The following is a 26,198-nucleotide window of genomic DNA, read 5'->3' as shown; positions in this document are numbered from 1 at the left end:
AGCTGTAGTTTTCAGCACGGGTGGTTTTCATGGTACATATCTTGCTCATCACTTTAGTGTACAGAATACCCTTAACAGCACTTTAAAGATGGGTATTTGGATGACTAAATAAACATTGCTGCCTCTAAAACATTTGTCTCCTGACCTCTGCTCTGCACGGTGCATGTCTGGAGAAGGGAGGGCATGGAGAAGGCAGAAGACAATGTGCTGATGTAAGCCACAGTCTGGGCTGCCATGATAACAAACCCCTTGCTGTGCCTTAAAGCCTTCAGGTGCCAGCATGTGCCATGGGTCATGCTGACAAGCAAAGGGAAATGGGAAGAGGAAGCGAAGGTAGGTTTGGCCAAAGTCTGCTGTCTTCCTTGAGGACACAACATGGTCTGATTTGAACTGGTGCAGAGAATGCTGGCCAACTCCCAGGAGCCAGCTCATTATTTCTGTAACTATTGGCTTTGGAAATGGCAAAGTCAACTGTTACTGAAAATCTTAAAACTCAGTTCTAGAGAAGACTAAATAGGAGAGTCTCTTCTGTAATGACAGTTGGTCTTGTTTTGCCAACTGATCTCTGCTGTTAGGAAATTAATCATACAGTTTTACACTCTAGCCTTGCCTAACCAAGGATATAAGTTCATTAATGCAAACAGATTCAATAATTTCTTAGTGTTAGATTTTTTAATTATTAAAAAATTCAATACCTTGTATTGCCCATAGGTTATGATGGTAATTCAACTGGACTCCACCACATCCATGATATAATTTTTACAGAAATATGTAACACTTAGGGTGTGGGTGCCTCTCCATACTTACTCAAGAGATCTCAGGGGCACTACAATATAAGCAGCCATCAGGCATATACTGTAAGTTTGTGTGAGCCATGACTGGGGCACCCCCACACTGTGATGATCTGGGGTGCCTCTGCTCTGTCCCACAGGGCCATGGCATGACCAGAGAGGTGAGGGACCATAGGCTGGGCCAGCATGGGCAAGCACACATAGGGTGGCATCCAGAGACAGACAATACAGCTGAGTCTGTTGTTCATTGTATTTCAGGGTTGTTGTCCAACTGCTGCATCCAGCAGTGACCTACAACCTAGGGACTTCAACCTCTAATGTGATTTTCATTCTCATAAACCTCAGAACTTTTCATGAAGAGTGTAAAGTTTCACCTGAAATTAAAGGATATAGAGAAGAAGGCTGGACTGTCCCATGAGGCCACAGAGGAGATAAGGGTCTTAGTGAGCACTTATTCCCAGTTTGGTGCTCTTTAGTGTGGAAGCTTAAACTGGCCATTGGTTGCAGAGACAAAGCAGCAAATCCTTCTTGCTCTACATGTGCAGTCAGGTGGCCCAGCAGATAATGCTCAGAGCATCCCTCTAGTTCTTCTGGATGTTAATGAAGTTACAGCTTGAAGCTTACAGCTCTGTCTTTTGGTACTGGATTCATGACTATCAAGCTCTGATTTTTATGTTGCTTTGTTTTGTTGTTTGGTTGTTTTAAACTATGGTGTCATTTCCTTCAAAACTAATCTGGCAGGTGATCTTACAGAAGTTTAGAAAACTGGAACTTTCAGACTCTGGGCCATTTCAGTAAAGCTTGGCCAACAAACAGAACAGGGTGTGCTCTTCCCCAGAAATAAGCAGCATCTTTCTGCATGCTGATTTTGACAGAAACCCTGACATCAGTTTAGAACTAATAGAGTTCATGTGCAACTCTTTGCCTCAGGATCATACTATACTCCTGTCACTCCTAGTAGGCATCCTGTTCACTGCCTGTCTCACAGGAGCAGCAGAGTGGTGACAACAGAGGAGATGCAGCAGCTGTCACACCTATTTACAGTTTCTCAGTCACTGATGTGAGAATAAACAAACATGATATTCCTGCAGTTGCATTGTTAGCAATTTATTTTTAAAATCAGTCACTTGAAAAATATTGAGGCACAGGTAAAATAGCTCTGTCAGCACTTTCTGTGTGGTTTGCAACCTACTGTTTGACCTGAGAATTTCACTCTTTTCTGTTAATTTAATAGAAGAGCTAAGGTCAAGGCCACATACTTACCTGGTAAAATCACACATTTCTCTTCTGAGTGTAGTTGTATCAGGAAGACATGTGGCTCACCAAATGCAGAAACATGCTGATTCCTGTCCGCTGTCATTGTATTCCCTGATTTTATTATCTGCTCAGCAGTGATGAGTAATTCTCACATGTAAGCAAGTGATATTTACTGTAAGAAAGGCCAAGTAAATTCATAGTTGAGCAAACATTTAAAGAAATAACAATTAGGGATTGCTTTCGTATTTTGTTTGAAAATGTGGGGGGGGGGAAGAAATTGAAAATATAAACATTTTCTCTTGTATATCCAAGAAACAAATGCAGAAGTTCATATTTTCCGTCATTGCATCCCCAGAAACTTGTTGTATTTAGTCAGTAAATCTTTATTAAAGATAAATATGTAAAGATAAATATGTAAGATAAATATGTAAAAAACCCAGTAAGTCAAGAAAGTTGATAGGATTAAAATCTGTGATGTATTTTGGGGGCTGAAGTGGAACAATCCCAGATAAACAGAAGGAGGGTGAGTCCATAATATCCCATGAAGATACAGCATTTAGGGACATGGATGTTGTGCTCTGTTTTTCCTTTTATCTCTGCTTTCCTCCTCCTCAAAGCTGTGGAGGGGACCACACAGAAAAAGCATCTCATGGCAGGAGCTGTATGCTTGGCCTGGAGTTGAGAGCCATCATCCCTTGAGTGCACCAGATTGGTTACATGGTCTGATCATTGGTAATTGCCCCTTAGCAGCTGTCTCTTGGAGAGACACCCCAGCACAGTGGCAGCTAGAGAGGGTCTTTGTAATCAGGCTGGCCTGCTGTCAGTGTTCCTAACTGGGACTTACCTATCCCTCTGTTTTTGAAGTGTGTGGGAAACAGTGTGGCTGTGTTAAAAGCTCAGCATGGATGGTGCTTTCAGGGTCATGACTTCAGAGCTGTGATGAAGCATTTTACCCTTCTTTGTTGGGAGGCTGCATCTCTCTCACTGCCACCCTGCTTTAACGGGCTACTGCAGCCTTGCACCTGAGTCACAGCAATGCTTGGCAGAGTTTGAGTCTCTCTGCCACCTCCTTTGCCATGGCTCTGTGTGATGGTACTGTTCCTTTTCTGTCTAGTATCAAATAATTTGGGTGCCTATCTCTGAGAACCACTAAGGATATATTTATTTATTCATTCAGTAACTTATATTCTCTGGATGGTGATGTTGGTCTCACTGGGTCATCATTAGGAGAGCTCTGCCTTTCCCTGGAGGCACCTGATTGTAGCTTCCAAAGCATAGCAGTCAGCATATTTGGCCTTTTTTTTTCCCTCCCACTTAATTTTTTTTCTCTTCTGTTTTTCTAATTAATCAGAAAGTAGACTTGCTTCTGTGATCCCTGGAATTACTGGAACCAGTGCTTCAAGCAGCACAATCCCAAGTCATCTTTCAAATGTGATGTGAACTGTTTTTGCTATAGGACTGTTTATTTCATGTACAGTCTGGGCTACATTTTATTTTGTAGGTCAAATTTAACTGTGGCCTGTGCTGCCCAAACCGTGCACTGGATTTATGTTGTGGGCACCATCAGCAAAAACCTGAATCTTCCAGAAATTGATTTTTTTCTTATTAATGTATTTCACAGAAGCCACTAGATAGACTCCAGAAGTGTTTTTTGAAAAATCTGATACATTCTTAAAGAGACAGGTTGATGGGAACAGTTGCTGTTAAAAAGCAGGAAGCAAAGCAGCAATGAGGGCATATGTGCGCTCACGTCATGTAAACCTGATGCTGACCAGAGGGAGCCAGCCCTCACCTTCCTCCTGCCCAGGAAAGCCCCACAGTGACAGGATGCCACCTGACCTTATTGCCATGTAAGGACAATAAGGGTGAGCCCTGGCCATGTGAGGTGAGCTGGCCGTGTCTCCAGTGTGCAGGAGCAGGTGGCCCCCTGTTCGTGAGCCTTGGGCAGAGCGGTGGTCCCTGCGTCCGGAGGGGCACGTGGGGAAGCAGGAGTGGGGGGGGCTGGCACTGCTCTTCTGCTGCCCATCTGTCACTGCCCACCAGCATGAATGCCCCTGTCTGCCAGAGCAGAAGTGCCTTTCGCTGAAGAGCAAGAGGGGAATCCAGGAGAAGGGGTGTTTGTGACACATTTGCTCCCAGGTCTGTGACTCTGTGCACTGAGTGCTCGATGCTGAGAGCGGCTGTAAATTATCAGTGGGAATAAACACAGGCTTTGCCTGCATGATATAGGTATGATCCAGAGAAAACAATGCTGAAAGCATTGTGTTAAAACTGTCACATGTGGGATGTATACAGCAGAACTGAAAAAAACCATGCAGGAGTCACAAGCAGATATAAATCAGCTTGCTAATATGTCCTGCAGGCAGTGTCAGGGGTGTTTTGGTGATAGCTGCTGCTGCAGCAGAGCAGGCAGCATGAATGCAGTGCCCACAAACTGCTCAGAATCCGTAAGTAAAAGGCAAATTAGCTTTGCACAGACCTGTGGAAAGAAAAATATAAGCTGAGGAAATAACAAGCGAGTGATGTGCACTCTGCACTTGGCTGAATGCAGAGCAAACTGGAAGTGCTATGAAGATTTGGAAACTTGAAATCATTAACCAAAAAGACAAGCAATTGTTTTGTTAGGTCCTGTTAGGCCTTTTCTTCATCTGTCTCAAATGAGGAGCATTTATATAATAAATTAGCATTTGTGTCAACCATCTCATCCATTCTTCTTTATTTCCCTTCAAAATCTCACCTATTCCATCTGCCATGATCTCATCCATTAATAAATTTTTATATTTCAGGGCTGCCTTTTCCCATATATGTCCTCAACCTTGTATTTAGTTTCACACAAACAGCAAAGCCACTTTATGGTTTCTTTCCACAATACCTGCTGAAAACTGTCCTTTTTTAAAGTTGGTAAAATATTGGGCCATAGCTGGACTGCTGATGTGTGTAACCTTCCAGTTAGACTTCTGTCTCATTGCCATCTTTGCCCTGTTCCCATTCCTTTATTCTTGGGTGTTTATCAAGACCTTTTTCTTTATTTTCACAGGTCCTTATATTTAACTAGAATTGTTAGATAGAGTAAAAAATTTAAGAAATTTCAAATCACAGGTATTTGAATATTCAGCCCACTAAACACCATTTTGAAGGATTTTTGTCTTTTTCTCCACCTCTGTGGAGAAAACAAGCATAATTATATTCCCATACATGAATCCATATATGTGTGAAGCTGTCAGCCTGACAGTGATCCTCCCAAGAAATGCTCCATAGTCACTGGCTGTTTATCATCCAACTACTGTATTCCAGGTAACAGTCCCCTTTTCTTCCAAGCAATGAACTGGGTTACAGAGGAGCCTAACAGCAGCCTGCCTATATCTCATTTTGGCCAGCCTTCTTCAATGTCTTTCATATCAGGGGTTTAGTCAAACAAATAAAAGAACAATAAATTAAAATGACAATCAATAAAGAGATTGTCATTAGTTATTAATTAGTTTAAATAATGGATATAACTAGAGAATAATTCCAAAAGCTGCTTGCAGTGGTGATAAGTCCTCTTAGCCCTTCAGTTTTAATGCTCTCACCTCAGCAGCAATGCAATGAAGCTGACAGAAAGGAATCATTGCTTTGTGGATATCCTTATTTGTGCAAATTTCCTTTCCCTGAAGCAGTCTGAGTTCCCGTGCTTCTTCATTCGCTGGTTGGGCAGTCCTTTTGGGCACCGAGGCCAGCCCTGTGAGTGGGAAAGGGCAGCTTGTTCACATCTGTTTGCAGCTGTCTGCCAGCATGCCCCTCCTCTTCCCTCAGTGCAGCATTTTTAGTAATTGAGATAAAAACATTCTTGTGCCATCACACATGCATCTGCTTTCAGATCTGGATTTCCAGAGCATGCGTTCAGATCCGGTTTTCATGCATCACTGCATTACAAGGACTCCATTTGCATAGTCCATTTCAGGTTAATCTGTTTAGATTTTTCATCCTGTCACTGAAATTATGTCTTTATAAGCATATGTCAAGGTGGACTAAAAATGTATTTTCCCCTTTCCAGGCCTTCCATGATCAAATGATAATTGGTTGTAGCTTTTCTGCTCCCCCTCACTCCATCTTTTAACCAAGTCCTTTGAGCAACAAGTTCAAATCACCTAGTAGGAGTTTGTAGTTGTCTGTGTGAAAGATGAGGTTGTCTTGTATCTTTTCAACAAATGCATGAGTCCTGAATACAAGAATTTCATTCTATGCTGACTCCATGTCTTTGGAGAGGGTAGAAAGAGCTTGTGTGTGGGATGGATATGAATGAGGATGTCTAGAAAGAGGGGGCTATCACCTTGAACTGAAATCAGCACCTCTCTGTTTTATGTCAGATAGACTTGGAGTGTGTGGGTCCAGTGAGCAGTTGTCTGGTTTAGATTAATTTCTTTTCACTTTCAGTATCTTTATGGGAAAAAGAGGCAGATTCATCATGAATCTACCATTCATCATTTTGTGTTATGATATAATCATCTGAAATCATGATATAAAATAGCAGTTCATTTTTTATTAAAATTGCATTTAGTCTCCCTGGTAGCTTCTTTTCCTTCATATCTTTTTCACTTGAAAGGACAAGATGACCAGCAGATGTAAAGGCTATCACCTGGAAAAAGCTTTCTTACATGTGCCTTTTAGTGCTTGATTTCTGAGCTGTGAAGAATATTGCATCAGTGTTGCTTAAATCAAGCATTTACATTTCTACTATAATTCAAAGCAAAATCATTAAGGTCACAGGCTTTGTTCTTTGACATGAGAAGTAACCTTTCCTTATGTTATCCAGCACTTTGTGTAAAAATGTTTGATGTGTCACTGGGAGATGTTGTTAATAGCAATTGAAGCATTTATCTTAGTGGCATCATGTCTCTTAATCAACAAAAGATCACAGTAACCTTTTAAGAAATCAGAGTACATCAATATCCCTGTAATTCACTCTGCTAATGTCAAACTTTTCATGTGCAAAATATCTTGTCTGCATTTCTGCAAAGGAAAGAAACATGTCATCATCTAAATTTCAGGTTTAAATGAAGGCCTAAGATGAAAACAATATGGATCAGATAAATATTTTAAGGCTGTCAACTCTTATTGGTTCATCTTGTTCTGTCTGTGGATGACCAAGTACAGTTGGCAGATGCCAATGCTGCATTTTTTTGCTTTTCTGCTGTTGTAACTAGAGATCAGCAGGGGTCAGCTGTGCACTTTTCAGCCCCAGAATGCCAAGCAGCCTTTGACCAAAGCCACTGTGTTTCCTGAAAAGAAGAATGAGCATGCCCCTGTATTTTAGCCTTTTGGTGAAAAGTGTTCAAAATCAGCCTTTGGCTTTACTTTTGTTTTTCCAGCAGGAGAATAGCTTCCTGCATTTTGAGTTTGTTCAGCATTGTGAAGCCATTGGTTCATTAGGATTAGTGAAACAAGCTGTAGATGAGAATGATTAAAAATTAACATCAGAATATCATTAGTCTATTAAGGATTAAGGCATTTTTGGAATTGGAAGTGAGATGAACCCTAGTAATGTTTTAAAGACTCATTAGCAGATCTTGTGGTGGACACTGAAAATGGACAAAAAGCCCTGAAGAGCCTACAATCAAAGTCGACAAGATAAGGCAAGAAGGAACTTTAAATATGAATAAAAGGGGAAGATTAAAGTCCATAAAGAAAATAAGTTCCACTTTTCCTTTTTCTTCTTCCTTCATTATGCAAATAATCAGATTTGTAACACAGATCTTGTTGTGACACAAATCCTGACTAGCTGTTTTTGCTGATGTTTCTCTGCATGTGAACAGATTCTGGCTCAAAGCCCATCTTATTTGGAGCCCTTGTGGGTCACAATCAATTGTCAGCCAGGAATTGGTTCCAAGTAATAGATAAGGGTTTTCTCAACACAATATGGACTGTACTTTTCATTGAAAGGTAATGGTTTATTCTAATGGCCAGAGTGACCCAGTGATATTTCCTCAGTCATGAGTTGTGCTTTCTAGAAATTTTATTTCTTCTTTTTCTCCATCAGATCATCAAGAATTGGATGAATTGTTAATTTTCCTTATTGTTTTCTTTTCTTATGGTACAACTGTAAGAAACTTGAAATAGAAAGGATGGGTATTGGTGAGATTTACAGGGAGTATGTACAAGGGGTGCTTGTGGTGTTCTCAAAACCTCAGTTTTTTCCTACATTCCTCAAAGAGCAAGCACTTTCCCTTTGGGGAAACAGATGGTGCCTGCACTACAGGATTACAGAAGGAAATGGGTTATGATGGAAGCTGAGAGGTGGAAGCTTACTCTTCTGCAAAATCTAGGCTCTGCTTTCACCTTGGAGATGGTGGCAGTGGTTTTATTATCTTGGTGCTAGAGTGATTTAGTGCCTTGTGGGGGGAAAGTGCTGCTGTGGGCAGAGCTGGGATACACAGGTGGGATCTGATCTCTACCTTGTACGTGAAGAACGTGTTTAAACTCAGTGGTGACTCTAATGTGTATGTAGGAATTGGTGTGTAGTCACACTAGGGTTCTGTCCACCCCAGAAAGGAAGGACTGGGACAGAAGTGTTTGTTTCTGTTTCCTCTTACTTCTCTATTTAAGCTGCAAGAAATACAAGCTGATTTTAATAAAAATGAATGAAATTAGTTTAATGACAGCAGTGCTGCATAGCACCAGACTCAAGCTCCACACTTGAATTCCACTTTGATGGGTTCTCATCTGAGCTGGTAAGACCCAAGCTTGAGAGACACAGCCTCAAACTGGGAATGAGTGCTTCCATTTCCCATCACATTCTTCGTAGATCTCGCAACAGAAAGCTGAAGTTGACCAAGGCCCACTCTAAATCTGATGGGGGTCATATCTGAAGTAATCAGAAAAACAGATTTCTTGGGAGGGGGTTTACTCTGGGACAGTGTGAAATACCCAAGGCACATATGACATTCCAGAAGGAAGCCCTGCACATATTTGTGAGGCACCTCTTCCTTCTGACCCCCTGCCTACCTGTGTTTGTCTTTTCATATCACTACTGTGTTATCCTTTCATGAGTATGTGATGATCCAGGACCCCAGACCAGAGGGTGAACAGGAGCAGCACACTGTTGCCTCCCAAGCACAGTGAGGAGGGCCACTGCTTGTAACAGACACCAGCAGTTTGACAATTGTTCCCCTTCCTGAAACAGCACAGCACAGTCTGGTTCTCTTACCTCTGTTGCAGTGGCTGAATATCCCTGTTGGATGAAGCAGGGTGTTGGATTTTGTGAATATTCTTTAGCTGTGTCTTGTCGGTTTTGCCTGCAAGCGTGCAAACCCTGCAGCCCTCTGAAATCAGTGACATGATTGTGTATGACAGTCATTAGTGGGTGAAACAGAAATCTGTCTGTGAGCATCTGTTTTGAGGGAGCCAAATATAATTAAAGTTTAACCATGCTGCATTTGCTCTTTTATTTACTGGGACCCAGTCCTTCTTAGGGATCACAGGGACATTTCTTGAGGTCCTTCTGAGGGGTTTGACTTTGCTGCATTTTTTCATTGTATGGGTGTTTCATGTAACTGTGTTTTGTATTACAGGCTGGATCAAATAAGTTTGTTCAGAGATTCCCTTCAGGATAATGAAACTCTACCTTCTTGAATGTGTTCAAGTTCTTTCCAAGGGGAATACTTTCTGGATTCAGGTTGTTCTGAATCTGGACATCTTGCACTGATGTATTGTATTTTATCAGTTATATTTCCATGATGTTCTTTGAGCAACAGGATGGATTCAATGTGGTTTTATTTTGTAATTAATTCTATACACTTTACAATAAATATGTAATGTCTTAACTTGGTAAGTGGTACTTGGTAGGATGCAATGCAGGGATTGATGATGTAGTCTTCCTAGTCAGGAAATGTCTCACAGCGGGGTTTCCAGTTTGGTTTAAAGGGACAATTGTTCAGCTATTGAATTGTCTTAGGAGGAAAACACTCAAAGCAGCATCCATGTTGCGAAGATCTTACTCAGGCCTTGGAAAAACTCTATAAAAGCTTGTCCTGAGTTCAGCCCTAGAAACAAATACATAGAAAACTTTGTTTTTTTCAAATGTTTTGAACTTTCTAACTTGATTTCATTTTATCTTGAGTGAACATGGTCATCTGTTTATTATGGTCACCTCTATGTTACCTAATGTGTCTTTATCCCTCTGACTATGCTTTCCAAGTAGAGTCATTCATATTACACTCATGACTTTCAGGGCACTTCTAAAATGCAGAACTGCTTTAAAAAATTTTAATTACTTTTGAAAAATCCTTTCATTTTTCTCTCCTATTCCTTTTACTACTAGTTTATTGATTTAGTTACATTTTAAATGGGTCTGTGTAGTTCATTTTAGATGTATGTTTCAATTTTACTGCAACTCTGAAACTTTATATGAGTAGGAAATAAGTAAGGAAATACCATTAAATAGGAGTAGGTAATATGTTCCTATTCCAGCACCTAATGAGATACATTTTTGAAGTTTGAACAGATTTTCAAATAAGCACTGTGTGCACTGCCTTAAGATTATGTAGTTACCTTTCCATATACTGCCAATAGACAGCAATAGCTGTCTTATCAAGGGATCTCTTCATGCCCAATTTATATCCCTAAATCCTTTTGACTGGATGGTGAGTTTGAGAATATTTTTGAAGAGGCTGCTCTGAGGGGGAAACCAGGTGGAACTGAGCCCTCTCTGCGGTGTTTTTTTGTTTTTTTTTTGTTTGTTTGTTTGTTTTTTTTGCTGATGGCTTTAATTGTTTCTTGTGGCATCCATTGTAATAATTCTTCTTTGTGAATTTTCTTCCTGAGCTCTCAGTGCCTCATTGTGTTATGGATTTATTCATGCAAGACATAGAATGGTGGTGTGGGATGCACAAGTCTCTTGGAGATATTTTTGAAATGAAGATCTTCAATCCAACATTTCAAAATAGAAATGATTAAAGATGAGAGGAATGCTTGCATTTTTGCAAGTACTACATATTTGCACTGTTTTACTGAATGACTCCCGTGCTGCTTTTTAATATTTCTGTGCTGGATTTTTGATGAGTGATGCTCAGCTTGAAAAAGGCTTGAACTGCAATTCAGGTTTCCTGTGGCTGGGGAAGGTGCCTTTGTGGCAGATGGGTACCTGTCAGGCCACTGGGTGAGAGAGAACCCTCTTTCTCCCCAGGATGCAGAAACCTTCAGTGTTATAAGGCTGTGTGCAATGAAATTTCCTTTGCCTGTTACTTTTCTTTAAAAAGTCTCCCTTATCAGGTGCTGCATTAAGTTCTAAGGCTGCACTGAATGATGCAGGGATACCAAACTCTCTTGTTAACTGAGCTGCACCTGTCTCAGAGCCAGTGGCTCCTTGGTGAAAATCTGTGTGAATGCTGCAATTTTTGTCTCCTCCATCATTTAATCATTTTATGGTACACTCATTGCTGCCTAGATAAAATGAGATGGTGATATTTTAATTAAGTTGAGTTCAAAGGGATCATAAATAAAATCTCAGCATGGGTTTTATAAAACTTCAGCATGAGTATTATAATTTAGATCAGGGAGTTCATTATCTGAATATATAAGATTGGACTGAAGAACCCAGCCAAGGGCTGGGAACTGCACTGCCATGCATGTGCACATCTCCTGGGGCTGAGAGTGTTGTGCTTCTGCCAGGCTTTATTTATTTTTTTTCCCTAACTGTTTTTGTAGGTCTTGTACTAAGGGTTTAAAAAAGCAAGAGTTTTGGATTTTGGTGCAGTTCACTTGCTTGATACTTCACCTTACTTTCTGTGTTCCCATAGCTGATAATTATTCTCAATCTTAGACTGCTTTTGGCCGGATGGGTTATTTTAAAATCACATCTGTAGGTGCAAGATGCCATACAAAATTGCATGTGTAAATGTCTAAAGTTCCATGGGTGTATGTTTTTTGCTTCAATGTGAACCTGTCTCTTAAAGCACCAAGGTATCCTGTAGCTGTGTTGCTGCTTTGCTGCTTTGACCATCTGAAGTTCAGAAGGCTCTGACCTTCAGCTTGCAGAGGAGTCTGTGCATTTACTCAGGCTGTGGAGGAAGCTCACCTGACCTTGGAGCCAGCCCATTTCCTGATTACTTTTCAAAACCTTTTACCTGAAAGATTTTCAACTGGTGCACTCTTTGGTGGGGCGATTTCTTCTGTACCTAAACTGCAGCATACTCAGGAACAGCTGTCGAGTTCAGGGACAATAACATTTTTCTCCTGTTTATGTACTTTCAAAATATTTCTCCAAACATCCTGAGATCCTAAGACACCAGGGGAGTGTGAACTTGCATCTTCCATCAGGCATATGAGAATACCAAATCACTTATCTCTCAACTGTTCCAGTTCTCCAGACCAGCAGTGATTCCATAATTTATGTTCCACTGAGTGAAATGAGAAGAAAATGCAAATACAATGCATTTTGACTTTATTTTCTTTGTTCCCTGCTCAGCCTTCCATAACACAAGAATAACTGAACAAGCTTTTACAGAAATCGCTTTTGGGTAGGAAAACATTACTTCCTGAGGAAAACTGTTACATATCTATGGCTTTAATTATCTTGAGCAGCCCCAAGAGTTCAAAGCACAAGTATTGAATTACAAATAGAAGTATAATAAATTAAACATTGATTTGTACCCATTCTATGTATGTCAGGCACTAAGGAGTGCTATTTTGCCTATACATGTATAGACAGGGTTATCTAGAAAGAATCATTGCATAATTTATTGTATTTTTCTGTAATGTGCTCTGAACTGTTTGAACAATCTTAAACATAAGCACACAAACACAGATGGCTTGGCTGTTCTGTGTTTGTTTGGCGTGATAAAGCTGTCATCAGCTGCTGTCTAGTTCAGCCACACTTAATCATCCCTTGATGGTCCTAGTACACAAGCAAAACCTGGATTGTGGGTATCTGGGCTTGTGAGAACATATGGAATATTTGGCTCTGATGGTAGCTGTTCTCACACAGATGAAGGTTTCTGCCCCCCCCAAAGAGGCAGTGAAATGTCCCATATGGATGCTTCTCTTTTGCTTCAAAGCAAAGTGAGCCAGGCTTATTTTAAGTCATTATGAGTTCTGTTTGTGTCATGTCTGCTGATCTTGCACCAAAGGGGAAGAGAAACACATGTTGCTTCTCTTCCTCAGGCTCTGCTGTGGGAACAGTAAATCATAGAAGATGATTTAAATACTTGCTTGGTGGCACTGAGTTCTTAAGCACTCAAGATTGACATGTGATTGAGCTTTTATTTCTTCATGGTATTCAACAAATAGTTAATGTTGGATGGAACTTTTCTTAGCTCAGTGAATACTACTCTTCAAATATAGAATTTAGGAAATCATCAACATTATTTCACCTTCCAATTTTTATTCTCTTGTGTAATGTGTGATTGGCTCACTCATGAGAAAAAAATGCAAGGGAATAGGATTAATTTTTAAGCAAATTCTGCCTCTTTAGTTATAAACTGCTACTTACAGAATGAGTTGAGAAGAATGTGTAGTCTGTAGGTTGCTCAAGCCATATGTTGAGGCTGATACACCTGATGGGATCACAATGGATGCCAGCCTGACACATGTTGGTATTCCATCAAATGAAGTGCATGCAGCAGGGACATTTGGCAGTCCTCCTTTCGTCCTGGAAGCAGCTCTCTATTTTGCTTATTCTTTATGCTGGCTGTTACCCTTAGCATCTCTAGACATGAAGAGGATTGTGTCAGATATTTCTCCATTTTTTGTTCATCTCAACTGGAATACCTTGTTTTTGTTGCCTCTCAGGCTTGTTGTGTGTCTTGAACTAGGTGCCAAGTATGCAAGCAAAAATGTTTACAAAAATAGCCTTACATAAGGCATAAGAGAGATACCTCAAATATTCTCTCAGCTCTCCCCACTCTTTTGTTTGTGAAGATGTAATGCAACATAAGAATGAAAGGGAAAGAAAAAAAAATAATAGGAAAAAATGTTGGATAAAAATGCTGCATAGCCAAAATAACATTGCACACATCATTGCCAGTTTTCTCTCTCTGCTGTTTTTCCAGAGACTCTGATAGAATATATAAGCTTAGGAAAATAATCTTTATGGAATAAGTTGAATCTCTTAAATTGTTTTAATTTCCATTCTGAGGCTTTTTATTGGATGCCTGCAAGTATTTTCAATGAAAGAATTAATAGCTGGAAGTCATCATAGAATAATATTCTTCCCAGTGTGTTTGCATTATTACAGTGACCTAACTCTTATCGTATTTGAAGATAGGTTCTAGGTGGCTATCTCAAAGATGCTGAAAATGAGGCATTTATATCACATCATTAGGTACAGCAGTGCTGCACTGGTAGTAATTACTTCTCTCAATAGATAAATGTATCCCAACTTGTCTTTGCAGTACAGCCATCACCGTGTTACGTGAGATACATGAGATTTATAGTGAGGAAGGCTTGAAAGCTTTTGAGTCTACATGGAATAGTAAGTAATTTCTCTGATGAAATAGAGCTAAGCCTGTTAGTATGGCTTAGTTAAATCTCAGCCAATTAATTTTTCATGGGCCGTGTAGCAGGGATTGGAGGAACATGTAAGATTTTTTTATTGCTCCTGGGCTTTGATTTGAGCAGTGGTCAGCATATGCAACATAGAGGAATTTCTGTGCAGTTATTTTTTTTCCTCTACAGGAATAAGATGATGTCCAAAATGCTGCATCCTCCTAGTTCCAGTTCCTAACACCTGGCCCTTAAAATTATTTTAGTGTTTGTAAAAAGCATCCTGATTACAAAATACTGAAGGATACAGCAATTTACAAAATTGTTACTTTTGCCCATGCCTGAAGTCTAATGATTTACACAATTTTTCATCTCAAAGTAGTTCTACTTTTGAAATTGTGTCATTGCTTTCCTTGTTGTGAATGGCTGCGAATTCCCATCTCTCCACACATCCCTCCACACCCCCCCACCTTGGAGAACAGCTTGAGCATCTTGTTAGGCTAAGGGTGAGGGAGCAGAAGGAAAATCAAAATAATATGAAGGTCAGTCTCTTTCTTTGCTACCCAGAATCTTGGCCACATCACCAAACTGATAATGAGGCATCACCATTTTCTCAGAGATGAACACGGCTGCAAAGATTACGGTGGAGGAATGATCTAAGCAGCCCTTTTTCACTTTGAGAAATGGGATTAGGATTTGTTCAATTATTTTCCAATACATTTGTTCTTGAGTTCTGCTCTTTGACTTTCCACTTACACCCCATAATGTGGCTTTTCTGTTTACAGTGGGAATGCCTTTTTCTCAGCAGATACAAAATGCCATTACAATCAGCTTATGTTACTCCTCTGGCACATGGAAAGCCACTTACTCTCTGCATAAGAACTGAAACTGCCACTGATATTGGCAGCTGTGTGCTTGCTTCCTGTCAGTGATACAGCCTTCTGTCCTTAGAGAAAAGCTGTCCCTTAGGACATCAAAACATTATGCCAAGGTACTGTTCTTTTTCTCCCCCCAAGATTATTTTTTTGGTTGGTTGCTTGCTTGCTTGTTTACTTAATTCAGGGTAGTTTTTGTAATAGAGGAACTTGACACCAGAAAGAAATTGCCAGCCTGGATCAAAACAGGAGACAATTAAGTCTAGTTAAATCCTGTAGTTTGGCTTTGAAGTCACCAATGCCAAAAATTTTCGAAGCAGTAAGTGAGATAATCAGTATCTCTTTCTGTTCATGTATTAGAAGAGTTTAAACTAAGGGTCTTGTTGTTTGAAGCTCTTCCAAAATGACGTTCTGTGTTAAACTGTTCCAGCTCTGCAAATTGCTCTTATCTCTAAAGGAATTCCTGTTCTCCCTGAGTTTCCCAGTATGACTACACATGGTGTGAAGTGTCCTCTGTTTTTCCATTTTGAGAAAGTGTAAACAGATTTTTATAGCTTCTACTGATGATAACATTGATGGTTAGTTTTATAGCCTCCCACTGAGGTTTTCCATTTTGATAAATGCTTGCCTTTCTGCGTCCCTCTGTTTATATTTTTCTTTTATGTCATGTTCTCCTGAAAGCATGAAAGTTGTAACTGTACATGGGGGCCAGACATATTCTCCCCCACTGTGATGTCCACAAAGGGACATTAACATCAGTTGGATTAGATATAGAAGGTCAGCTAGTGCTGCATTTTTTTAGTTGTTCCACGTACATTCAGATAGTTTAAAGCACAGTGTGCTTGGCTGCCCTGCACTCTTTTGTTATACTCACCATTCCCTCCAATTTAAGGTATACAGATTCACAATACAAATTATGTGTGACTTAGAGTTGTGGCTTCTTCATGGAAATTTGAATTTTTGTTCAATGCTGACAAAACTTGCTCTTTTCCTTGATGCATCATTGCTGACATTGGCTGGAAAGAGAGGAGGAACTTTTGGGATCAGGGGTGGTATGAGAAACTTCTCTGTATCCTTTTGAGACTTGTCAGCTACTGTCAGCTTTTTTATTAAAAAGGTTTTTGTTTGTTCTCTAGTCTTATGCACTTGGAAGATGAAATCCAACAGCAGTTGGTCGAGAATAATCATTTAAAACAGTAGGGTTCTTTGAAATAAAAAAAGCTATTTCAATGAGGCACTAGGCAGATGTAAATTGCAGGAGTGGAATCACAACATGTTTATCATTAAGGTATCTTGGATGCTACCTGTGCAGAAATATGAGAGTGAAAATTTCACTTATCTTCATGCTAGTTGTCTACACTGCTTTTTTGCAGCTGATTCAGCAGGGGAGCTCTCCACAGAGAGGTGCTGCAGCCTGCACAGGACCTGTGCTCATAAAACCAGTAGCTTAGGGCCAGCTCATCTAGCTGAGCTCAGTTCCTTGTGGGAATACCTCAGTTAAGGGAAACCAGTTTCTACTGCCAAAAGCAAACTCAGAGTTGAAGTGTCTGCTGCAGCATCTTGGAACATCTTGGGTTATTCCTTCCTAAACATCTAGACATCTGTTGATCAAGGCAGCTCTTAGTGTGTGTGATTCAACAGCAAGGCTCAAACCTCTAGCATCTGAGATACTGCTGATATGGAATGACTTTGAACAGTGCTGTCATCTGAAAGGACAAAGACATTGTATCTAGCCTAGCATGGATCGGAAAGTGGTGGAGGAAGTAATGCACAGGTCCTAGGAATAGAATGGATTGGAAGAAAGGCAGAGATTGATAAAATTAAAAGTTTTTAACAAGATTAAAATAACAGGTGAAATCCTGATGCCTCCATGTTGGAGTGAAAATTTTCCATTGCCACTGGTAGGGTGAACATTTTGACAACTATATTTTGAAAATAAGCAGCTATTTTTTCTAAGCTTGTCAACCTAAGACTGTGATTTCAGGGTGAAGCAGGAATCTGAATCAATTAAAATGAGAATTTGAAGCTAACTGCATAAAACATTTTCATGGATCTTCCTCTTCAGAATTAGACATATTTAATTAAATTAAAGAGGATTGCCTTAGGTGGTGGTTAATTTTCTGTGTGAGTTTAATGTGTTCAAAAGAATCCACTTACAGCGAACATAGAACAAGTCCTGATTGTCACTGTGCTCCCAGTCTGCATTCTAAACAGCAGGGTGATATTCTGGCAAACTGAACAGAAGAACCTGGTTCTCCAGATATTACCTGTAAATCAATAATAGCCAAAAGGACATCTTCATTTACAGTGCATGCTTTAGATAGGAAGAATATATATGCATCTTTCTGTGAGACACAAGAGAATTACTGTGGGCAGAATACTGGTCATATGGGGTATGTCTTTAGTAAAAAACATTTATTTAAAAAGAGCTTAAGAATTAAGATGTTGTTATTAGGAATTTGTGGACCCATACATTGCTACTGCCTTTGGCAACTATGTTAGATGAATTTATGACTGCAGGTGGAATGTTTTCAGACACAAATCTACGAGGGCAGAAGGAAATCTACAAGGGCAGAAGGAAATAATAATTTCACTTTATGTATTCAAATCATACCATCATGTAAAAAGATTATATCTGGAATTTACAAAAAAAGAAACACTGGAAAGTTAGATATTCTGAAGTAGGAACACGGATTTTACAAATCAACACCTGAGCTGTGGTGACATTTCACCTGTTAGCATCCCATTCCTGGAGTGATGCTTGGGAGACCAGGGAAAAGATACAGCAGAGCTGTTAAAGCTGCTGCTGAGGTTTCTTAGTTTCTCACTAGAAGATTCAGCTATGCTTTCAAATATCTATGCCAAACCTGGGTTCCCAACAAGGTAACAGCAGCCAAGTGTCACAATTCTCTAGCTGACTATAAAAAATGTCAGACACCCAATTCTCAAAGAAATGGAGCAATGTTATTGCTAATGGATGGATTTTATATGATGCTGCTAAAGAATGCTATCGTACTTATGGTATCAGTGACTGGTTCCTGACATGCTGTTTTTCATTCCTGTGAATCACTTTGATTATAAAATAGGATTTTTCTGCTAACTAGAAAGTGTATCACAGAACTGTTCAAGAGCCTGCTCTCCTCGTGACCCCAAAGCATGCCAGTGGGAGGTATTCGGCGTCGTGGGTGTTCTCATTACCACTTGACATTTTGCTGTTTGGTTTTCTGCCTGTTGCTATTTAATGATTTCAATTCTTTCTTTGCCAGTCCCAGAAGCCATTTAGCAAGCGATGTACTATTAGTGCTACTTAACAATGTCGACACAGTCACTAGGAAAGGAGTTTCATTTCCAAACAGTGTGCTACAGCATTACCCCTCGCCATCTGCTCCTGTCCTGTCCCTCACTGTCACGTTTCCCAGTTAACCCTTTGCCCTGGCCTCCTTATCCAGTGCTCTTGGGGAGGGTGGCAGCCTTGCCTGAACTACAAATACCCTCTGAGGCTAAAACAGACTGCAGGTCACTGTAATGGCTGTGACATGGGTGAAGGTTTTGGATGATGTAAATTGGCATATATTTGCTTTGCAGAGGCACAGGTAGAAAAATAGAGTGGTCACAGAGAGCATTGCAGGTTTCTGTCCTTAGCCTACTGTTAATCACAAGCACTTCACAACTCCCATTGGTATCAGGTCTGGAGGTCTCACAGCCTTTAATGTAAAATCTCAAATAAGATTGCAGAGGGAAGATACTGTACCTTAAGGGAGAATGAAGACATCAAGACTGAGGATGAGATTCATTTCACTGAATTTAATCTACCAAAAAGATAGATTGCCGTTGATACTTATCATCCCTCTCTTCCGTGGAGAGATGGCATATCTCCCAAGGATGATTTACATGACTCTAATCACTGGGCTGACTGTTAAGTGGCATCAAGAGGCCAGATTGAGAAGGATGCTCAGCTTCAGATGAGCTCAGATAGAATCTGGACAAGTTCATGGTAGCAAAATTCTTTGCAAGGTATTAAATCCATAGCAATATTGTCTGGCCTATGAACTTCCTAAGCTGAAAACAGTCAGAGGCTGTGAGTTATTAAGGGGTAGTAGCAGACATGTTTCTCCTGTTGTGCTGTTACTGTCCTAAGCATCTATTTATGGCCACTGTTGGAGCTAACACCCAAGGGAGATGGACTTTCTCTCGGACACCATATGGCCGTTTCTTGTGCTCTTATGTGAGGCTGCTGTAGCAGTGAGAAGGGGAAAATGCACATTTAGCAAGAGATTATTTTTGCAAATGGGAAATTGGCAGGAAGGTTTATTTCCAGATCTGTGGTGAAGTGCTACTGACCTACAAACAGGAAAACTGGAAGTCAGTCTTACAGAAAGAGCTTGTGCCAGGTGCTGAATGTCAGTGCTTTACACCAGGTCACCTCAAGCCTTTCAGAGATTCAGATGAGCTGTTTCGCCATGTGCTCCCCTCAGATGGTGCAGACAGCTTGTTTGAGCCTTAGACGGTACAAGGAGATTCAGATTTGACATAATTTACAGCATGCTGTGTAGCTGTGCTGTACATGGATGCTCCCGCATTTGTGACAGCACCAGGGGAACTAACAGGGTGGAAGCTTGTAATTTCAAATAACTCATTGAGAGCACAGAATGTGTGGCCCAAAACCCAGGTATCGATCAGCAGAACAGTGCTTATGACCTCCCAGCGTATTGGGCACATACACATGTGTATACCTCTATACTTGGGATGATTCAGTTGAAAGATTTTGCAGAATTGACTGTCCTAAATACTGATTGCCTTAAAATTATTTGCTAAGCAGGCAAGCACCTCTGGTTGAGCATTTTGCTGCTCATAGGGTAAAAGTATTCTTGTCACTTGGAGCAGAGATCTTTAATTAGAGTCTCTGTAGCTGTTACATAGCATCATCGCTGCATAAATACACTTCTGTTTGAAGTCAGAACTGCCTTTTATGGCAATCTCTACATAAAAAGAAATTTTGATTAAATTGAGAAATGCTTTCCATATCCCAATACATAAAAAAAAGGCCAGTGGAATTGGATTCAAAACATCAAGCTGGGCTTTTGAAATGGAAGCTTTTGCTCTCTTTTAAACTACACTTTGTTGAAATTGCCAGCAAAAATCTTAGATGCAGGGAGAACATATCAGACTTTACTTTTGCAATTTTCTGCTTGGTTTCTTGTAAACTGCTTTTGTCTAATCATATCTGATATCAAAGATAATTTTATTTAATGTGGATTAGGTAGCATGACATATCCACTGTGGTCTTTCATCATTCTCTGTTTAATTTTGAATGTGACATGATATTTTCTAGTACAGATGAAATTTGTTCAGCAGTCAGCTTTGAAAAAGAGCCTGTCTTTTATATCTCTGTAAAACCTTATGCATGACAAGCAAAAAAAATTACTTCATTCTCAGACTTCTCAAAGTCTTTGGTGATGTCTATAGATTACAGCCAGTGTAGAGAGGAGAGATGGTTTATCTTCACATGCTGGTCCATTTCAGCAGCCTCCATAGCACAGCTGCACACAGCCAGAATGGGTGTAGTTTGGTTCCAAAGGGAGAGGTTACTGAGAGAATCAAAATGTGATGCAGGAGATGAAGAACAGGGTGCTAAAAGACATGATTTTTCAGCCCAGTGAGTATTTGACAGGCCAGTTTAGGGCTGAAGGTATAGCAGCCTTCTGTGGTATGGCTGAAGGAAGGCAAGGCCTGTTCCTCTGTTATTCATAGGCTGTGGTGACTTCAGTAGTGCTGAAGTTAGAGTAGAACAGAGCCCTATTGAGAAAGGTGAAAAATAATACCAAAACCCCAAAGGCACTTACTAATAGGGTGTAAAACAGGAGATTGTGTCTAAAGGTTGGAGGATGACAGCAGAAGTGTGGAAACCACTGTGAGGGAGGAAAGGTTGGCTGGTGTTGCAGTGAGGGTGTTTCTTAAGGACAATATTCCCAGACATTTTTCAGCTTTCCCTGAAGCCATGGACTCCCACCAGATCTGAAAGGGGAATCTAGGTAGGATGCACTGATGTCTAGGTTTTACTCATTGCTCAAGATCAAACCAATCATCGATGCCATGATGGAATTTTGGCAGAGAGATTTAGACATATGACTTTGTTTGGGTTTTTTTTTTATCCAATAAATTTGTGCATTGGTCTACCTATGTACTACAGTCCTCACAGAGTACTGCAGAGACTTGGGCTTTACCATACCCACACTGCTCATGTTTTTTTATAGGATATTCAGAAACGTGTGCCCTGAGCATTTATAGATATGTGAAATAGATGTTCTGCAGCATTTTCTGAAACAATGTCCTATACTTACATGAGACTAGGAGCTTGCACTGAGTGAGTCAGAGGAGACTCTTACAGCTCTGCATTCCCAAATATACAAGGGACAAGGATGCAAGTGAAAAGCTTTTGTGTGAACCTTTTCTAGTTGTACTAGTAGGTATCTAGTTTGTACTGCAGTAGGTATCCTTCTCTTGCCTGAATGAGGAATCCATTCATTTGCAGAAGGATGTCATTTTATACCACTATGTAGAGGTAAAATAGTTCTTGAACCCTGAAGAATATGTGTTGCGATCTAGGATGAAGTTGGGAAGACAATTGGAACATGTAAAAGGACATGGTTAAACAGTTTCTTCTTCCTTTATCTTTTGCATAGTGTATCAAGTAACTGTTATCTTACCCAGAACATTTTCTGGTACTGGTGAGAAATCCACTAAGAGCACCAAAGAAACTTTGTCCTTCCCAGTAGGAGAAGTCTGGTGTGGGAAAACCTTTAGAAATCTGCCATTTACTGCATTGTGATGGAGCCTTTCAAAATCCAGTTTGAAGTTTTCCATTGTATCGATTTATAAATCCTGGATTGTTGCAGTAGTGTGTTTTGCAAGTGAAGTTAGTGCACTGAGTACATTCCACCTCTTTTACAGTAAGAACTTTTTACATGATCTCTACATAAACCAAGAGTTTGCTTCTGAGTGATGCGTAAGAGGAGAACAAATTCTGTGCATCAGATCCTCACTGTGCTTGTGCAATGTCTTGCCACTGCAAGACATGATACCTTTGCTGGTGAACACAAAACAATCCTGTTGCTATCAACTAAAATTCTGCTTTGTGAGTGCTTTGTGTATATGGGTATCTCTTCTAAATGCATATGATTACTTAGGCTGACTTGAAGCCTGCATGTTAGCTCTTCTGTATTTTGCATGTATTATATATAGGTTTTCTTCAATAATATTGATTCCAACAGAAATGGGAGAAATATTATAGTCTGTGACATTCCTGGCAGGTTAGCACCATGTACGTGAAATCGCAGTAATTTTGCAAGTTAGCTAATGGTTAGTCTTTAATAATAACTTTGAGACAATGCAAAAGCAGATGTTAGCTTTCAGTCTGATTCTGCCGTGTTTTTCTTCACAGCTTCCTGTTATGGGAGGAGCCTTTATGGACTCACCCAACGAGGACTTTAGTACAGAGTACTCCCTGTTTAACTCATCTGCCAACGTCCATGCAGCTTCTTCCATGCAGAATCCACCAGAAGAGACATCCCGTTCTTCAAATGATGCCATTTTGTTATGGATTGCAATAATAGCAACAATTGGAAATATTGTGGTTGTGGGAGTGGTGTATGCCTTCACCTTCTAGGATGACTGTCACTACAAACACTGGAAGAAAGGAAATCTTCAGCAGTATTTGTCATGTGTATGTATGTATGTATGTGTGTATATATACATGTATATCTATATAAATACATATAACTAGAGACTTTGTTGATTAAGTGCTGCCACAGTCATGGAAATGAAATGCAATTTAATCATCTTAAGTCTTGATGGCAGAAAGTTTGGATGCAAATTGTGTGGAGTGAGAGCTTTATTTGAGAACAGAGCCAATACCAGTTTTGTATAGAAATGTAATAAAAGAGAGATCAACTTGGGTATAGTAAATACAGAGAGATATTTATATAGAAAGTGCTTATTTTTTACTGTAGATTTTTCTAGCAGCTCTTCTGCAGTTTGTCAGCTTCTTTTTTTTTTTTTTTTTTTTTTTTGTGCATTTTTTACTGTGATATAACATTATATGGAATTGTTCCAGATCATGTTTTCTGGACATCTTAATTTCCTTGATAGACCAAGTGGTTGGCATTGGCTCAGTTCTGATGAAGTCTAAGTTCATCATGTGTGGGTCTTCAGCATGGCTGTAGACTCCTGGGCTGTATTCAAAATCATCAGTCTCACAGTCATGACAGGCAGATGCAGGCTGTCTATTCTTTGCCTTCCAGTTTCAGTAACTGGACCTGGTAATCAATAAATTTATGCTGAACCTGCCTGCTGTTCAGGAGGAGGCACAGCTATTGCTGCTCTGCAGACCCTCTGAATTTCAGAGGAGAAAATGATACACAGAGTAGCAGCACAAGTTCCCATTTCTGTCTAGAGGTACTGGATTGCAGTGGTTTGTATATGCATCCCTTCCAGGAAACAAAAGCCTAATACCACACTTCTCATCTCAATGACTTCAATCCAGATTTCTTACAGCAGCTGTGTGCTTTCATAAGGTTATTAATGTACTGAAAGAATGATGGGAAAACTGTAAAGCCTAATTAGTAGTGAATATGTCTATGAGAAAGATAAAATTGAAAGAAAGGTTCTTTGCTTATGCAGGGGTGAATTCAAGAGTCATGTATGTCCTGGGGTAGAAACAACACAAGAAAAGTAGTAAGTGTCAGATGTGCACGTGCTTATATCTCAGTATTAATGTATCTCTTGGTTCTGGTGAGGGCCTTGGAAGAGATTTTATTTTATAGCTGGCTTTAGGTAATGACTCTGATTATCCTTTGGATTTCTTCCACTGAGAGGCAACATTTTACTGCATTTTTTCCACAGGCAGTTCATTTTCAAGAGCTGTATCTTTTCAAGACAAGCTGTAGCCTTCCTTGCTTGAGAGATTGTAAAATCTTGAGAGAAGAAAAAAAAAAATCACCACTGTTGGAAATCTTCCTTCACCCCCATAAAAATTAAGCAACAATACATGAAATGTATGCACTGTGAGAGCGGCAGACAAATTCTTCTTCTATGTCTGCATGTACTGTCTAGGTTTCTGTCTCATGTAGCTAATACCCTAGTTCCAGAAAGCCTTGTCTGCAGCAACAGAGACTATTTTTGACACTTGCCTGCCACTGAGCTTGAGGCTGGGCTATGAGCTGCTGAATGTATAGAGAGGTTTGGATTTTCCACTTTTCTCTTTAAACCCATTTTCCTGCGGGGCTGGTGGACAGTTACTTGAATCAAAGCAGCATGCCCCAAATCAGTATTTATAACCACTCAGCAGTCACTGTGTATATTTTTCCCTCTCTATGAACTGTCCTTTAAAGCTAGGAAAGATGCAAACAGAACTAGCAGTGGGGAGAAAATAAATTAGGTTATTTTGAGGCTGAGAAAAACAATTATGAGATTCTCTTTGTGTTGTTATTTCCCTGTTTGGAGGCAGGATTTTGTGAATATGGTTGAGGACAGACAAGACCTATACTGGGAAAAAGTTTGAGAAGTCCAGTTCTGGAAGAGCAGAGGGAAATAAAGCAAATTCTGTCCAATAAAATAACTCTAGTCTTAAGGATGATAGAAAAAATATGATTTTTATTTCCTAAAATAGCTATTCATTCCTTCATAGTCACAGGACAAAGAAAAGCAGAGGAGCTGCATAAAAGGTCTACCTTGTTTGGTTTTGCACCCCTCCTTCTTCTTGCTGAGCCGAAGGGAAGCTGTTGGAAAGCTGCAGAGAATTTTCCAATGAAAAACTGAGCAGGACAAGGTCTGGTTTGTAGGATCCATGAAAATATTGCTTAATGTAATGTACTGTCCCCAACCATTTTCTGATATTCTGTTGCCTTTGTAATTGTATCAGTTGCTCATGGACTTGTCTTCATTGTTTCTGCAGGCTGTCTAGTTAGGCCAGATCCTGCAAGCATTTTTGCATGAAGAGCAAAATATTTCCACCATGACTAAAAGCAGTTTGACATGATGGTACTTTCCCAGTGGGATTATTCTGCTGCCTAATGAATTTGCCACTGGAGTTCTTTGCTTAAATTTCCTAGAATATTAATCTTAGTGCAATTAGCAATGTTTGCTTCTCTCTCCCAGAGCACTGGACTGAACTCTTCAACCATGAAGAAAAGCATTAGAGTGGGAACAGCAAAAAACCCCCACTATTCTGCTAGTGAAACTAAGTGACACTTTTGTGTTGCTTTTCCTGAAGAAAATGCCCTACTTTCATGTGAAACTGATAGTAATAGCAGGAGTGTTGGAAAACAATGAGTTCCACCTCTTGCATCCAGATCATCATCATCATACATATTTTCATCGTTAAAGGCTGTGTTGTCAAGAAGAGCCAGACAAAACTTTAATTTAAGTAATTGGCTTGACAGGGTGACATGGCAAGTTGGGTGCAAGCAGCAAGTGCAGGCATTTCCTGTCTCGTAGTTAAACTGCACACTAACTGTATAGCTCCTCTGTTGGGAGAAAAAGTTGGTTCTAGGATGCAGGTACAAGGATACTGCACGTGAGTGTCTGTGTGGAATATTGTCAGGTGTACTGAAGATCTCTAAATTGCAGTGGCCAGAGCTGGTTCAAGCTCTGCTCTACTTTGATAGTGACAATATGCACACTATATTTCTGGATGTTGTGTTCTGGCTTCGTCCACTACAACCACTTCTCCCTTCTGGGAGGTTAGCAAGGGTTTAAATTAAACCATTGAAAAAGGGGACTAATTAATCATTAAGTTCAGAGAAGCTACAGAGGGGAATGG

General features: G+C 40.0%; 1 protein-coding gene across 3 annotated transcripts in view; it reads left to right on the top strand.

Moving 5' to 3' along the window:
• C6H14orf132 (chromosome 6 C14orf132 homolog) overlaps window positions 1-25,194 on the top strand; it is a 35,467-nt gene extending 10,273 nt beyond the window's left edge. For 2 of the 3 annotated variants that reach the window (XM_053980938.1, XM_053980937.1), the window contains exon 2: window positions 22,821-23,276. In XM_053980938.1, coding sequence (XP_053836913.1) covers window positions 22,821-23,045 — 225 coding nt within the window. In that variant the 3' untranslated portion in view covers window positions 23,046-23,276. Of the gene's footprint in view, window positions 1-22,766; window positions 23,277-25,064 lie in introns of those variants that run through there. The other variant, XR_008437645.1, reaches the window with a different exon arrangement.
• Window positions 25,195-26,198: the final 1,004 nt, after the last annotated feature.

This window comes from Vidua macroura, chromosome 6, assembly GCF_024509145.1.
Source record: "Vidua macroura isolate BioBank_ID:100142 chromosome 6, ASM2450914v1, whole genome shotgun sequence".
Lineage (NCBI taxonomy): Eukaryota > Metazoa > Chordata > Aves > Passeriformes > Viduidae > Vidua > Vidua macroura.
The sequence above is the reverse complement of the archived record's forward strand: the minus strand, read 5'-3'. Positions and strand labels throughout refer to the sequence as shown.